The sequence below is a fragment of the Andrena cerasifolii genome, chromosome 3, assembly GCF_050908995.1.
Source record: "Andrena cerasifolii isolate SP2316 chromosome 3, iyAndCera1_principal, whole genome shotgun sequence".
Classification (NCBI taxonomy): domain Eukaryota; kingdom Metazoa; phylum Arthropoda; class Insecta; order Hymenoptera; family Andrenidae; genus Andrena; species Andrena cerasifolii.
In genome coordinates, this window is record NC_135120.1 from 19,679,720 (window position 1) to 19,696,665 (window position 16,946).

Consider the following 16,946-nt stretch of genomic DNA (forward strand, 5'->3'; position numbering starts at 1 on the left):
TCCCACTCGGATCAACTCGGTCTGATACACTGAACCGTCACTCGACCTTCGTAACGATCACCGGGATCATTGTCCGTGCGCGGGTAATCGCGGAACCGCGACGATGAATTACTCGAACGGGGCGCCGATCGTCGGTCACCGATCAGCTCGACGGGAGGCACGGTCGCGAGGTCTCGCGTGCTCGGCGGCTCGCACCGGGTTGCCGCGATCGGCGATCGTCTTCGCGGTCACCGGCAGACGACAGCGCGGGGTAAACGTCCACGGACGGGTGCCGCGGGTCGGGCGCGACGCGCGCGCGCGCGCCAGTCGCACGTGAACGGGAAGTTGCGTGTTGAGAGTCGAAAGGCAGGGGATGAACGGCCCTGAGCGGTCGTACCAGGGGATGGAACCGGGGCGGATCGCCGCGAGCTGCCCTATCACGATCACGTGCGTTTGTCACGAGTCGCGGTGGTGTATACGGAGCCGACTCGCTCGCTCTCGCGCGAGTGCCGAGGCCGGCTTCTCTCTGTGTGTTTCCCCGTCCTCCGTCTTCGTCTCCGCGCACCGTCCAGCTCTCTCTCGCTCTTTCTCTCACTCTCTCTCGCTCTCTCTCTCTCTCCCTCTCTCTCTATCTCTCTCTCTTCCTCTCACTCTCTCTCTCTCTCTCTCTCTCTCACTCTCACTCTCTCGTACTCCCTCTCGCTCGCTCCTATATATTCCTTCCACTCTCGCTCCGTATCACCCTCTCTCCCCGCGATATCTGGCCGCTTCCACGCCGGCTGTCGGCCGTCCTCCTCGCCTCCCGCCGCTATCTTTCGCGCGAGCGAGAGGGAGTCTTACCTGTGAGGTAAGTAAAACCGGCGTTCCGTCGTACGTGTTACGGCATTGCGCGACTCGCCCGACTCGTAGCCCCACGCTCTGCCATTACGCGGGGTTCCGCAGCCTGCTACGACCGAGAGAGGAGCACAGGGGGAGCCAGGGAGAAGTAGAAGGGTGGAGAAGGAGGAAGAGGTGGTGGTAGCGGCGGCAGTGGTGGTGGTGGTGGTGGAACGCTGAGGAGAAGGAAGAGGTGGTAGCGATGGTAATGCAGCAACAGGGGTGAGGGGAAAGAGGTAGCGTTACGGGGAGTGAAACAGAATGGAAAAGACGGAGGGAGAGAGAGATAGAGAGAGAGAGAGAGAGAAGAGAGAAGGAAGAATTAAGCGACTGGGTCGGAGGTGAGTTCTGGAGATGGTAGAGGGGCTGTGGTATCAAAAGGAGAGCTACAGAGGGGGGCGGCTGAGGTGGAACGACAGAGAGGCTATGGGAAGGGGGAGAGAAGCTGAAGTTGGAGGTGAGCCGTGTCGTTTGTATCGTGTCCGGTGGGGGTAGCGTGGACCAAGGCACGCTGCTTGGGGATGGGAGGGGACAGACGGGGGCCGAGAGGGGACAAAACGCGAACCGTGGACCCCGGAGTGGGGGACACGAGTGGACCAACTGGGTTCGCCAGCAACCCGCGGTTCATTGACCGAGAAGTGCCGGGAGAGCCGAACGGTCGGCCGTGTTCGACCCGCTGCTAAAACAGAATTTGTACCAGCACTTTATGCGCGTCTCATCTACGCGCGACTCGCGAAACCCGACGGAGACGGACGACACGCGTTAGAGCGAGGCGGGTTGGAGGGTTGGAGGATGCCGGGAGATAGGGTGGAGCATTAGATTTCGCGATGCACGGCAAGAGGAATCGCGGCTTTACAGATTCCGGAATCAACCGCGCCGCGACCGCTGCAAGTCGAGGCACACGGGACGGGGTGGAAAACGAGGCTGCAGGAATTTCGGCGGCCGAGCACGGACGACCGGTGATGAACGTCAACGCAAAGTGGTCACGACTCCGCCGAGATGCTGCGAATTCTGACGGGTCAATTAAACGGCTACGAGGAATCGTGCTGCCGCTTTTCCTGGCGCAACCTTAACGAACCGGTCTCGTTGATGATAGCGGAGCATCCACGAGACAGGCGCGCACCACTTTCCGACATCATTTAATACAATTGATTTCATTATGAGAAATGCTCCGAGACAGGGCTCGCGTAGTCGCTCCGTTAACAACAGTTACAGAGTAGCTACGTTCAATGACGGTTACACGCGGTTAACGATACTCCGTACACCAGCAGATTTATAAAGTCATTGAGAAGACACTTAAGGTAGTGGACTATTGAATACGTAAAATCGTTAGTTTCTTTGACGCTAAATTACTTTGATACCAAACAATCGTTATAGTCGTGCTTTTGACAATCTACTGTGGGCACGTTTGCGAGTATTTACAGCAACAAAAATCGTCGGAATGTATAAAATTGTCGAAGTTATTAATCGTTGAAGATAGTCCTGTACGGCGCGCCGCTGCAGGTGGTGTACATCGATTCAGGCGAACCAATCATCCGAAAACGAAATGCTTTCAGGTGATTATTCTATACACAAATATCTACAGTGTGGAAACTTGCCGATGAATTTCAACAAAAATTGTGGAAGTTACACACTAATCAATTTCCTTCGACATTTTTACGGGAAAAAGCGTCTTCAATCAGTTATAAAATGTTTTACAAACATCCAATATTGATGCGGAATTTCTACACGATAGAGAATGCAATTCTACAGCTCCATTTAAAGTTTTAAGTGAAAATATTCATTCGTTCAAGAGTTATGATGTACACCGTTTCTGAAAATGCTGTTTCGAGAACACCGGCTTCAAAGTTCGGGGTGTTACCTTTATCGCGCTGTTACTCGGCGGTACACTGTGTAACGTTCGCTGCTATAACTTCGACAATTATTTGAATTTTTTCACGAACATTTGTTTAAAATATTCGTAAAGGATAAGACTTTCAGAAGCAGTAAACTAAAAAATATCGATTATTTTAAGCTGAAACAGTCCACTACCCCCTTAAGGGATGGTTACTCTAAAGACCACCGAACCAACGAAATCGAGGAAGATCCTAGCACCATAAAAACATCTCGTTACAAGCACATACAAGGTACACGGCCCGTCGAACGGGTTAATCGTCACCAGGGGGATGTATACGCAGATCTCGCGTATCTCGTTAGGCGAGCCAGCAGTAGTACCAACCGTGTCGTCGAGCGTAATTACACCGGCGTAACGATTCAGCGGGTTAACGCGAAGTTCGCCGAGCTACGGTAGCTCATCAACACCGTCACGGAGGGGGGTGGAGGGAATCGAGGTCTGTCGGAACGGGCCGCACTTTGCAACTTACGTCGATGACGTTCCCGTCGAACAAGCTAACCGCTCGAGCACGGGTGCAAGCAACGAACGGCTACGAGACACCCGGAGCGCACCCTCGACACTGCAAACTCTATTACCATTGATCGAATCATAGGACTATCCTCGACACGGTCCGTACGAGATACGCGCGGAAGCTACACGCGGCTGTACCCCATCGTACAGATTGCTGGAAGGGACCGATCGATCGGCGATAGGCCATTAGAGCCGATGCTATCGGGGGCCCGGCCAACGCGGAGAGCCACCGCGGTGGTATCGACGCGAGCGATCGACGTTAGGGCCGATCGGTTCGATGACTTATCCCGTTCGGGCAACGAGACGACGACTACGCGTTTCCTGATCGCGACCCGGCCCAGGCGCGGCTGGACCGGGGAAGATGGCGGATGAGCGGCAGCGTTCAACGGGGAAGGGATCAGGTCCCCGTGCAAGTAAGTCTGTCGACTGCACCGGTGACCACACGGCCCGCACACTTGTCGGGAAAGGAGATGCGCAACTCGGTGTAATGAACCTGGGAAACCGGTTACATCCGCGCGCGAGAGCGAGCCGGGGTATATATACAGATCGGTTCGGCCTCTACTTACGTTACATTACGCGGGTTGCTACTGCCCGCGATCGAGCGAGGCGTGCGCCACCCTTATGCATCCTTGTAGCTTGTGCAACCGCCGGGGAATGTTTCAGTTCGAGGCGATTAATCGTTTGGATTCAGAGTTCTATATAGGGTAAATAGTACAGTGGTTGGCCACCTGACAGTGATTGGCCCTATTTTGAGAAATGAAAAAATATAAAGAAATATCAATGTTATGCTTTTTTTATGGACATGTTCGTATTCCTTGTACTTTTCAGCTTCGAATGTAATGAATATTTCTCCACTCATTATATACTGTGATTATATTTAAAAGCAGGAGACTCGGCTTTACAGCTTTAAAATTACAGCGATTCAATAAAAAAATTGTAAGAGTACAGTTGAAAGTTTTCGAATATTTTAATGTATTCGTGATATCTATATCTCTCATATTCTGTATATATTGATAAATAACGGTCAAAACTTTATAAAGAAATTATTTATTTGGTAAAATTATACATATATTATGAAAATTACAGGAGGCCAACGAGTTTTATATGAAAAATGTTGAATAGCAATTATTGGCCGGGCTGCCGGCAACTATTTTATAACCATGATAACGTTAAAGCAGTTATTAGCGGTATTGAAACGGTAATTCTTAAAAAAGATTTAATATTTACATAATTATAGTACAATTAAATAAAAAGAAGAAGTACTATTATGTATGTTACATTTTACAGTTATATTTTAAGTTTCTTGTGATTTGCATTTTAATTGGTGTATTCAAATTCAATTTGATTATTAAATTTATTTAATTAAATTGGAATTAAAAATGAAATTTGATTGAATTAATTGGATAAAGCAGCAAGAGAAAAACATTTTAAAAAGAGAAAATCAGTAACAAGGAGAATACTATTCAAAATAAAAGAGCGAAACCAATAATTATAAGCAATGAAAGATGCCCAAAGAAAGTATACCTTGTCAGAGGGACATTCCATGCGAAATCGGACACTTTTTGGAGTAACATTTCGGATATGGCTGAAATTTGAATATGTTGTAGTCTTTAGGGATATATAAACATATCTCGAAGGATTTTTGACAATTTTGAAAAATGTCGATGTTACAGCTGTTTAAAGGTAAGTGCTAACTTTTTTTCAATAAATTATAACTATGGAAGTAGTAAACGGATGCAGATGAGGTTTACGGCGATTTGTAGAAAAGATATTGAAGTTTTAAGAAAAAATTATTTCGCATGGAATGTCCCCAGAGATAATAACTGATAAAGTATAAGATGTATAAGAATAAATATATTTATTTATGTTTAATAAACACATACATACATAAGATATACGCATTTTTATTGAATAATTTTAATCCAATTTCTATCATCAAATCATATAACATTTTCTTTTAGGTTATATTATGTGTCAAATAGCGGCCAATCACTGTCGAACCGATCGGACAACTACTGTCATGATCATGCCAATAACTATATTTCTTCGTAATTAACACATTTTTTGTATATTTTTATACATTCTTGATTTTTTTTATAAACTCTATTTATTTTTAGATTATTAGGGGTTTTTCGTACTTATTTATATTGATTTCCATTTCAAATTTTATTAAATTCACATTTATAATTCGATATTTATGTGACACTCTTACTTAAGTGGCCAACCACTGTACTCTTTACTCTATGATCTCAATGGACTTGTTTCCCCGGTGTCTTGACAATAGCACGCCCGCGAATATCGGCGGCTATTTGGAGAAGCTCTTAGTGCTTAACTGTATTTGGCACTTTGATCGAATAATAGATTTAACCTGGAGAGCATCGAATTTCGAGCGTTTTAATCCTCCCAGCATCTCGGGCAATTTTCGTACCATAATGGATGCTATGGTACCTACCGTGATCCATTAAACTTCCGCGGCGAGGGCTCCGCCGTATTCTGGGGAATTTCCTGCCCCCGCGGGGGAACGGAGCAGAGCCCGTGCCCGAAAAATGTTACACACTTCAGCTCCCAACATTTTCATCCCCCCCGGGATATATCCTCCGTGCGCAACCCACTGTATTTCCGTGGCGGGCCGTTGAAAAAGTAATAATGCACCGGCGCATCTGGCGCGGTCACTAAATCTACTTTATTCGTATTCAATTACCCTTTCTGCCCGCGTTCGGCGGCCTAAAAATATACTCGCCGCGAGTCCTCCCCCTCGGAGGAAGAAAATGGAGCTGTCGCGGCGAAGGAAAGCCAGGAGGAAAAAGTAAAAATAATAACCGGGACGCGCTCTCAAACTCCCACGAGATCAAAATAAATTTCAAACGATCGATCGACCCTATTCCATCCACGAGCCACCGCGGGCATCCCTTAACGCTCTCCCTTCCACTGCAAACACAATCCTCCACGTTTACGCTCGAAATTAAAAAGCCTCGTATTCGTAATCGCGACCTCTCGAACCACCTCCACCCCACCCCTGCTCAACGAACAATTCCCTGAATGAACGGTGTTTCATTGTCGGGATAGAAAGGGTTGGATACTCGACGGCGGTAATGGCGGTGTCTTAGGGGAGGAAAAAATGCCGGGATTCAATTACCGCGGGGCGAAACGGGCGAGAGCGGAACTTCCGGTCGCCGGGATCTTCCGGCTCGGCGTAAACCGTTCCGGCATAAAAGGAAGGCCAAAGAAAGGGGGATAAAGGGCGGTGGGACCGGAGAGGGAAGAAAGCTCTCGGGGAAAGCTACGTGTCGAGGGGAGGGATGGAGGTGGGGCCGGGGGTTTAGCGCGAGAAGTAGCAGAGCTAGGATAGCAAGAGGGGAAAGGTAAAGAGGGGGATGGGGGAGGTTGAAGAAAACATAATAGGGTGGGGCGCTTTGCTGCCGCTTTTGAATCGATCCAACGCCGGCTACAGCTGGAGTCTCATCCCCCCAGGCTCGACCAGCGGTTCTCATTCTCCATCCCCCTAGTTTCACATTTATCGCGGCCGAATACAATCCCGTACTATACAGGCTACTTTCCAATCACGACTACGGCCTCCAGGCTGCGTTCCACTAATCATATTGATACAGTAACGCCATGAGAAGATGGACCAGCGAGTGCTTCCTTGCGCACTGACGGTAATATACCAGCGGTTGACTAAACTGTTAAGGGTGCAAGCGATTTCGGCAATGTTCCTGTGCGAATATCTTAAAAGTTCCAGTGGCAACTTCCACTTTGAAAGCTCCCTTCGACCTGCGATTCTAGGGGACTGCGACCGGCAGAGAAAACACTCGTGCGCCTATACCTGCGCGCAGTTGTTTGCCAGTACGATCAGTAGAATATGCCAAGCGCGATTGGATTTAGATTAACGCCGACTTTAACACTGTCGAGACATCAAACTCCTAGGGGTAAACTGGGTCGTGGATCCGGGGCTCGTGCCTGGGCGTGTACGTGTCGAGCACGGATGAACGAGCTTTGAGGACACTTGTTAGCCAGAACCACTCGAATACGAGCGGCGGCTGGTTATTAATTCGTCGTCGTCCCATCGTGGACGTCGATTTCCAATGGGCTGTAGGGTAGATCAAGATCGCGCTTTATAATCTGCCCGTTATTAGCCTCACCCCTCCCCCTCTAGCGCTGGGAGAGAATCGTGTTTCACCCAACCGTTCTGCCGATTAAATTGCGAGTGATTGACCAATTGCCAGCGTAGGCGCGAATGACATCGGCTCGTTCGATTTCGAACCGTGCCGGCGTACACGGGCGGCCCGCGAGATCGCCGATGGCGGAAATAGTCGATTCCAGCGGATCGAATGGCAAAACTGCCGGAGAACTTTCCTCCCGATGAACAGTAATAGGAACTGTCGCCTCGGAGAGCCTGGCCACGCGGGTGAAGCAGAATCGACGACGAAATTAGAAGTTTGTCGGAAAAGCGGACGAATAAATGTCCTTGAACGTTCTGATCACTGTAGGGTGGAAATACAATATCCTGGTGCTCCATTTTTCGTCCACGCTGCGGAACGACGGTGTGCGTTCGATCGTAGTAAATGTAAAGCGGGAGGATAATTTCATTTGAGTAACACCGTCGAGGGTGTTAATCTACTAATGGATCAAGAATGTTTCAATAAACTCGAGATTCCGATTGCTCGGAACGGAACTTCGCGAAGATTGATGTTGAGTAGATAAAACTATACTGCTCCTAGTTCCTAAGCTTCGAACACTAAAGAATATTAGGGGAGACCGGGGCAGATTGTAACACGGGGTAAATTGTAACATAAGTAAAATCCTTTGAACGACAAATCTGGTAACCCACAGCATCCGAGAGCTGCTTGACGATATCAGCACCGTCGGTTTTAGTGACACAAACAAGCGTTGTGTATTCAATTTGTGGTTATAGCCCAGAATTTTAGTATTTAGAGCGCGTAAGTAAATGTTGTCTTAGCACTTTTATTTCAATTAAACGTCGTTAGAAACCGTTTGAATTTTTGCCTTTTTGTCGCAAATGAATCAGTACACATTGGTTTATTATAATGTGTTCGCATTTTAGTAATTTGATGTTTAGTTTCTCGTTTGCTGAGATAAAACAGAAAAATTCAAACTCGGGGTAAATTGTAACATGCTACTAGTTACTCCGCTCTAAATGGTGATAAAGCTGGTGCTGACACACCAGAAAAAGATGCTCTAGACGCACAAGAGAACAATCGAGAATCCGAAAAGTATAAGAAAGTATAAAGACGAGTATCCAAAAAGTAAAGAAAGCGAAAAAGAAGATTTTGATAGAATCAGATGAACAATCAATTATTGTTTAACTCATGTATATCAAATGTTTAATAATGATATGTGTTTTCATTTATATTTTGTAGAAATGATTATTTGTGTTCATATTTGTATTTAAATAAGTAAAATAGATGTGTTACAATTTACCCCGGGACTGGGGCACATTGTAACAAAGCTTCAGATTTGTTTAAGACGAAGCTAGATGTCTAAGTGTCCAAGATTTTGTCACGTACTTTCACGCAATTAGTTCACCACATCTGTAAATCACGAAAATTATTTCCTGATCGAGGAAAACACTTTCGAGAAGAAACTGTGAAAACTTTTTTGTTACAATCTGCCCCGGTCTACCCCCAAGTACGATCAGTCAGAGTGTCCCACGCGGAAAATCCTTTTTACCGTGAAACTCAAAGTTCTCCACCTTCGACATCCCTGATTGTCGACGGTATTAAGAAAGACCGTCGTGGTAAGCTCGCGAGGTGTCGGTGCTGATCGGGCGAGGCCACGTCGCGTGTTGGTTGACGAAATAAGCCGCGAGATTAAATTGGACGCGGGTAGACGGCTCGCCGTCATTTATAATAAAGACTCACCGTTGTTGTTGCGCAGGATGGAACCAGGACTCGTCGCCTCGAGAGGGCTGCTGGGTTCTTCCGTGCTCGGCTCCCTCTTCACGCTGAAATGGAAACATCTATTATGTATTCAATCGAACCCGGGACGAGAGCAGAGAGACAGAGGCTGAGGGAGGAGGCAGAAATCAGCCGAAAGCCGAAAGTAGTCCAAGATCGGGGGCGCGAGGGTCCTCGAGCCAGGGTCGTTCCGTGCAGCCGAAACATTTTGTTCGGAGGATACCTCCTTATCGTGGGGCGGCTCTGTTTGCGCGTAAGAGAGGTCCTTTTGACTACGGCCCTGACTCGATCCGAGCAATCAGGGTTGACCCAGTTTTTGAGTTCAATTTGCGCCGCGAAGCCGCGCGCGTTTCGCTTAAGCTGGCCGAAATGAAAATGGATTGGGCCGAGGGTGCGGGAAAGAAAAAAAAAAATCGAAGATTAATTGTTTGGTGGGGGTCTAATTGTACGCTACGGACAACCTCGTTGGGGTGCAGCCTGTCGCGGGATGCGACCTTCGCGCGAGCTTCAGACGACTTTGCTTTTAACGAGACTCTTTTTAATGTGTTCTTGTAGGGAAACAGCAAGACCGAGTGCACTTTTGTCTTATTGCGCGAGATCCGTAGGACGGGCTTGATTGATTGACTGCAGTGAAGAGATACCTACTATAGTAACGTTGAAACGTTAGATAGAGGAATCTCTCTGAAAATAAGCAGAAAGTGACAAAGAAGTGTAGCGTCATTAAGGGGTCTTTCCACTGTGACACCCTGATAAAGTACCGCTGGTTGGGACTTTTTTTTGCCACAAAAAGAACGTGTTTAGTAAAGTGAGGTTTTGCCTATCTATTAATACGTGTTTTGAGAATACAAAATTATTTTTTGCACATTTTTGTAATGCTTGCTTGCGCCAATATAAGTGGATGTAGTAAGCGCTGTAAAAAAATAAGACGCCTCGACTGCGGATTCGATTTTCGAGGAACCGTGTGTCTGAAACAAGAAAACCAAAAAGATTTGTAATCAGTATGACTGTCGCTATGGCAGAGACTAGAATAACATATTTTCGTTGATTTTTTCTCATATTTTGCGTCGCAGAATGATTAAAAAATATAGCTAATTTCGATAGTTCAACTTTGGACGTCCGTCATTTTGTTAATTCTTTATCAATCAAATTAATCCTAGCCTCTGCCATAGCGACGGTCATACTGATTGCAAATCTTTTTGGTTTTTTTGTTTCAGACACACGGTTCCTCGAAAATTGAGTCCGCAGTCGAGACGTCTTTTCTTTTACAGCGCATAGTACACCCACCTATTTTGCCGCAAGCAAACGTTATAAAAATGTGAAAAAAATAATTTCGTATTCTCAAAACACGTATTAATAGATAGGCAAAACCTCACTTTAGTAAACACATTCTTTTTGTGACAAAAAAAAGTTCCAAACAGCGGTACTTCATCAGGACGTCGCAGTGGAAAGGCCCCTTAAGAACGTATTAAGATCGTTTCTTTTTCATCTGTAGGTTCCGAAGAATCTACGCGCGAAAGTATTTAATGACACTGTGGACCATGAAGAATGGGGAGAATTTTATAATAGAATATAGCGAAGTTTAATAGAATATGGCCTGGTAGAAAGAACGATACCGGGAGGGACTCGATTAAGAGATTGCATCAAATGGTGAGAAAGTCAAGTGTCGCGTTACGAAGGGCGCCAAGGTAGCAGCCCCAAGATACCCGGAGCCGCCAGATTGGAAAATTCTTCTGGCAAATATTTTCCCGGCGTCTTTGAGGCTCCTTCAAAGAAGATCGAAGCCCATCAATAACCAATAGATCCGCGAGGATGGGACACGGATCGACACCCTCGGCTTCTGGAGGGGCACCCAGCCCCTCTATGAATAGATATCCTATTTCGGAAGCCGAAGTACGTATTATCGAGCGGCAAACGACGTTCGCATTACCACTTTGCGCCGCGACGAGCTCAGGAACCAACGAGACTACAGTGCCATCTCCAGTTCTGCCGAGTGCTCTTCGGTAATTAGCAACCCCCCCGAATAATTAGACCGGAACGGGTCGAAGGGAAACATTTGTACGCGAAGCTGACGGATCACGGGTGCCGCGAGTGACCGATCCCAGCAACGTGAACGGAGGAGCCATCTTTTAGGATGCGCCAAAATTTTCAACTAGCGAACACTGAATGCGATCAACTATTCATATGTATGCAAGGCCTTGTTCCTGTGACCTTTGAATATCTATAAACTGGATAAAAGGGAACTGGTGTCGCGGGATGAAAGTGGCGCAGGAATATGTACTTCGTGGAATTCGAATCGAAATCGGATCTTTAACAATCTGTGGGTGCTGCTTTGTCACATTCCTTGACGAAATTCTTCAAACAGACCTTTTCTTACGATCTATATAATAATGAGACCAGCGCAGAGTTTGGAGAAACAGCGTATAACGAAATCTCTACAATGGACTTTTGTTGCATCCTCCGTGGAAGACCGCGAGAATGAGAAGCTGAACGTGAATGTATGTACAGACTAGATTAATAAATCATAATGGAAGACCATAATGAACAGGTTGCCACACTTCGGGTCGAGCAGTACGAGAATAAAGAATCTCCCGCGAGCTGCTGCGGCTAGATACATAGTTAATGGTAATTACTTGAGCCGAAAGTATGCGCGCAAAAGGAGGGGGAGGAAACTGTGCTGGGAGGAACTCTGATTTTGAAATAAAGATTGTACGATGAGCAGACGGAGATGGCATGGAAAGATATGGAAATGGATTTTCGCGTGGCTAAAAACGCGAAGTATAAGGGAGGCCAGAAGTGGGTTGATAAATCAGAGAAGGTGCCGTGGTGGAGAATGCCTCTACAAAGGGAAGTCTGTGCTCGTGTAAGCACTAAGTAATTGTGGAAGATTGTTCCTGTAAACGGTAAATATGCGAGGAAAGATGAGAAGATACTAAACTTGAGTACTCCGAGAAAAATTTTAATATCGTCGCTGATTACTGATTGTAAGTATTAAGCACTAAGTACCGAATGTAAGTAACGAGCTCTGATAAACGAATACTAATTACTGAGCAAGTACAGAGTACTGGGAGTTAAATACTCCGTGAGTAAAGCTCCCGAAGAAGTAATTTGTAACATGGCCAAAGAACAGTTAATGATGATTTGAAGCAATGCTTCAATTTCCAATGAAATCTGTTTATTCGCGCACCGCGGGCCCCGAGCGAAGTTTAACGCTTATAAAAACTTCTCCGCAACATTTACGTCGAAAAACGGCAACAGAGGAGAACCACTTGGCCCTTTCACAAAAATTCCATTCACATTTTAATTACGCGTGATTCTCACCGTGCTTTTCGTTGCGACTTAATGATAACGATTAATTCTCAACAGCGGGGGAACGAACATTAATTAACTTTACGCATAAATGACAACTGACGCTGGGGGGGAGGGGGAATTATTACAGAATAGCTGTGCAAGAAAAAGTGCTGATTTTATCTTTTTTGCAATGTAAATTTAAATTTCCTATTATATTTCGCGCACGACTACGTAGAAGTGAGCCAAGTCGCTTAGAATTAATAGACCCAATTGGACGGCCGCGAAGATTTGGTAATTTCCATTTTCAAGCAGACTGAACAGAAAAACGCTGAAACGCTGGGAATGGGACGCGATGCTTTTAAACTTTGCATTATTAAACGATAAGTGCACGATTGCGTTCATGTTCAGAAATACGGGTACTGTATCAACAGCTCCGAAGCCACTCTCAGTAGTCTCAGCATACGTTTTAGAAGATCACGTTCGGATTAAAAAAAAATCGAACACGTTATGGCCTTGTACGTTTGAATATTATGAAAAGGCAGGGCTTCGGAGATAAAGCTTTTCTGCAATGCGAAAAACATTACCCCTTTCACAATGACTAAAGCCTGGAATCCACCGGGAAGCTGAGCTAAGCTAATTGTAGGCCAGGCTATGCTATGCGATGCTATGTTTTAACGTAGCTTTTGTTGGAAACGGTTCCGTAAGAATGTATCGAAGCTAATTTTTTTAAATCGCAGCGTAGCATAGCATCGCGTAGCGTAGCTTAGCTTCCCGGTGGATTCCCGGCTTAATACAGCAAATCTCAATAACAAGATTATCGGAAAAGTTCATCGAAGTTCAACTGTCAATTTACCCCGTTTAAAAATTACCGCCATTGCGTTAGAAACTATTCAGCCCCAGTCTAATTCGCTGCGTTTACACACAAGCGTATGTGTTTCTATATAAATCTGTCTAAACATCGTAGAATGCGTATTACATTAAGCAGAACACTTGGAGTTCCACAGATATGATGGTTTCAGTAACAACTGTTGAACAGGGGCTAGAAGTATTCCCGTTCTTTCTCTGCCACCGTTCGAATCGTACGGGCCCTAACCTTAATCGAGAGGAAATCCTGAATTCCTACCTTATAAAAGTCGAATCTGCCGCTGGGCTGGAGGGTCTCGGTGAGGAACTCGCGGTGGAGGCGGTAGTGGTCTCCTCCACGTCCATCATCATTCATACCGACGATGACGGGTCAGTGCGGACGTCAGATGTATACGTAACGGGGGATTACTTCGACGGCGGCAGCGAGGACGAGAATGGAAGGGGGTGGCGTGGTGAGGATGGCTGATTTTCCAGGCCCGCCGGCCTCTCCGCGTCCGATTTCACGGGAACCGAAACCATAAAGTCGGAGGACTTGGCAAGGGGTTGGGGGTTGGTTTCGTGCGCCCGTCCACAAGCGCGGGCTTACGGAAAACAACTGACAAGCGACGTTACCCCCACCGACAACAACCACCGTGCGGCGCCTGTGAACCTGCGCCGCCGATACTTACCGCGCAGGAACGTTGTCATTGCGCAGGCGCGTGCCGCCAAAGGATTATCCTGAAATTGAAGAGAGAATATGTTTAGATATCGGGGATTAGAATACGGCATGAATTACTTAATGCTTAATGCAGTCGACGGAAGTTTTGTGATCGAGGGCTTTCGGAATTAACTTGCTACCCATTCGATTCTGGACCTGCTCCTGAAGATTTGTACCACGTAGAAATGCTAGGCGGGAAAGAAAGCGATTTTCAATATCGTTCATTACGAGGACATTTGTTATGGGCGGTAGAAGTTTTAAAGAAATGGTTAGATGTGGAGATATACAGCGTGAGTAATGTAATAGGAAGTGGTATGGCGTTGATTATAAGTTGGACACTTGTATTTTATTTTTCTTTTCAAACGTCTGATACAGTTTTTTCTTTTGTGGAATGATAATGTCGAGCAAACGTTTCACCTACAAGTAATGGGAACGCCAGAGATGCCTCGGCGTAAATCTGGAATGTTAATCGGCGGTGTTTGAATATATCGCATGCTCTGGAATGTTTAATTTAGATATAGAAATTTCTTTACTTTCACTGGCTTCGCGTCCATTCGAATTTTACCCCAGGAAACTGCCTCGTCTGGACGAGCACCACTATCGCTTCCATCAAATTCGGAAGACGTGTTTATAAATACAGCATAATCAGCGCCGTTTCTCTAAAATAGAATTTATCCTTAGTTAATCTGTCCGTGGTACTTTCTTCGATTTTCTTTTTACCATTAGATTTGCGTTACAAATATGATGTTTTATAACGCCACCCCCTACAATGATCATGCCACTTTTAACTGCTTTCATAGCCATTGTATTCAGTCTTCTGAGGTCTGTAATGCGACAGCAGAATAATGATTTTAATGGGCTAAAAGGAAGCAGCTTATTTCGCAAAAAAAAAAACTGAGACCTGATACTATATCTATGACCAGCCCTGGATTTTTAAACGAATGGAAGTACATCATGTCACCGAGACTGCCATCCGTTAGGGCAGGACTAAAGACTGGAATTTTATTCTTCGCAGCCCAGTAGTAAATTGACTCTTCGTTATTGATTTGTTCGCCCAACCTAGCTATTACTTTGGATGGTGTCCAGAGCGTACCCTGAAAGTCACGCTCTAAAATAATGCCGTTTGGAAGAGTGAGCGAACGATTCCTTTCCTTTAAATACACACTTTCTCTTTCTGTTCAGCCAACATCGCATCTAATTTAGGCATCACCCAGTCCTCGAACAGGCAGTAATTGTTATTCGGCACTAGCAAATTTCCTATTCTATTAATACCACGTTCTCTAAGATGTTTCCCTTCTAAATGAAAATCTCCTACATAGGTTGGAGCTAAACATTTTATTAAATCTTCCTCTACACCACCCGCCGTAGCAACGACACAATCAACCTACATAATACAAATGTCAGGCTAAAATACCAAGACGATCGTATCAAAATTTTGAACATTTAAACCGACCATTTTATGCTGCACAAGAAACCTTATTGTTTCTCGAACGCCGCATGAGGCCATATTGGACGTATACCCTAAAAATATTGTACACGAAGAATTCCTTCTAATAAAATCGTCATCTTCTAAGTTATCGATTTGATCGTCTCTAAGTGGAATATTCCTTGCATGTATCATTCGTTGAACTTCGTCTACTGCCAGTCCAAAATTTCTTGCTTGAAATCCTGAGGTTTTATACGATTTAAACAAACTGTGATAGTCGATTCCTTCATTCCAGTCATATCCTAACGAATATCAGTTTTATCATTTTCGTTTTACGTATAAAAATGAACAAATTTTTGGCAGATTTTACTGTATCGTGAAACTAGAAAACCTTTGACTGTGGGCGTTCCAGTTGGGAGGGGTGAACTATGAACTAAAACAGCATTCTTAACAAGTTCCGGTACATGACCATGTGAATTGTCTTTAAGGTCAGTCATATTGCAATTGTCTTCCAATTTACACTGCCTTTACAAATAGATATAACCTAAAATGTAAATATATCCGTACTAAGTAGCAGCTTCAATCATTCATAAAGAATAAACGTTATTATAACAAACTGACTGACTATTAATTTATTTTTCGTGTACAAATTATTTACACCCTTTTCAAATTATTTTAAATCCCTCGCGTTAGTGACAGCGTGACACCTGATGAATGATGATGAAGCACTGCATCGAACGTGCCTAAATTAATGATTTTTTTATTAAGAAAAATATGTAGTGTTCACAGAACAAGTTATATATGTATAATATTTGTAATGTAACAATAGAAATAACAATTTGCGCGTTAAAAACCGGTCACCCAAACCTTAACCCTTTAACTAAATAGACTTATGGAAATGAATTAAACATTTCTTTAATACAAGTATCAAAGCAATCAATTAATAAATATCGTTGCTGAAGATCGTTTTATATTAAGTTACAGTGTCTCTGTAAGATGCCTTAATCCACAACAAACAAATCATTTGTACCCTTGCACACATTGAATAAGACCTTAAATTCCTACGGGTTACTGCTTACTGCTAGGTAGATGCTTAAAAAGTTTCTGATTTCGTAAATTAAGCGAATATTTAAAATACTTTTAAATACAACATAGGGTAAATGTGCCTTATTTCGGCCCCTACCCAATAGCCAGCCTTATCGGAAATAAATTGCTTAGAAATAAAAACTTATATATTTAAACGAAACAATGAGCAGTGTACTCTCTCCTTCGAATGTGGGAAGTTTCATGCCTTTAGCGGTAAAAATATGAACTGCAGAAAGCTTTGTTGTGTTGGCGATTGAATGGTTGACGACTGGTGAGTCAATTTGAATTAATTTAGTACTATAGGCGACACTTGGAAATATTGTATACTAACACTAATACGAAGTTTTTTATGTTCAAATTTTGAATACGCGATTAATAACATTCGAATGAACTTTTCGTGAAATTATAATT

The 16,946-nt window shown here is 44.7% G+C and overlaps 2 protein-coding genes across 11 annotated transcripts in view; both read right to left on the reverse strand.

Annotated features, from left to right (window-relative positions):
* The window catches only part of Eip78c (Ecdysone-induced protein 78C), a 284,379-nt gene that overhangs the window by 100,791 nt on the left and 166,642 nt on the right, over positions 1–16,946 (reverse strand). For 2 of the 4 annotated variants that reach the window (XR_013084774.1, XM_076807793.1), the window contains exons 1-2: positions 13,586–13,643; positions 9,139–9,221 (exon numbers count right to left, since the gene is read on the reverse strand). Coding sequence is in view for 1 of the 4 variants with exons in the window: in XM_076807795.1 (XP_076663910.1) it covers positions 9,139–9,221; positions 13,586–13,677 (175 nt within the window). In the remaining 3 variants the exon portion in view is untranslated. Of the gene's footprint in view, positions 1–9,138; positions 9,222–13,585; positions 14,038–16,946 lie in introns of those variants that run through there. The other 2 variants (XM_076807795.1, XM_076807794.1) reach the window with 2 other exon arrangements.
* Positions 14,357–16,594, reverse strand: Dhps (Deoxyhypusine synthase). Of its 7 annotated transcripts, none has more exons than XM_076807816.1 (8): positions 16,480–16,594; positions 15,820–15,993; positions 15,477–15,751; positions 15,189–15,407; positions 14,925–15,117; positions 14,744–14,847; positions 14,557–14,682; positions 14,357–14,480 (listed from the first exon to the last, which is right to left on the reverse strand). In XM_076807816.1, exons 2-8 carry the CDS (start codon positions 15,944–15,946, stop codon positions 14,382–14,384), a joined length of 1,143 nt encoding a protein of 380 aa, XP_076663931.1. In that variant the 5' UTR covers positions 15,947–15,993; positions 16,480–16,594; the 3' UTR covers positions 14,357–14,381. The 7 variants fall into 7 exon arrangements, with proteins under 7 accessions (XP_076663931.1, XP_076663930.1, XP_076663929.1 ...); XM_076807815.1 differs by lacking the exon at positions 16,480–16,594 and adding an exon at positions 16,311–16,463; XM_076807814.1 differs by lacking the exon at positions 16,480–16,594 and adding an exon at positions 16,274–16,290.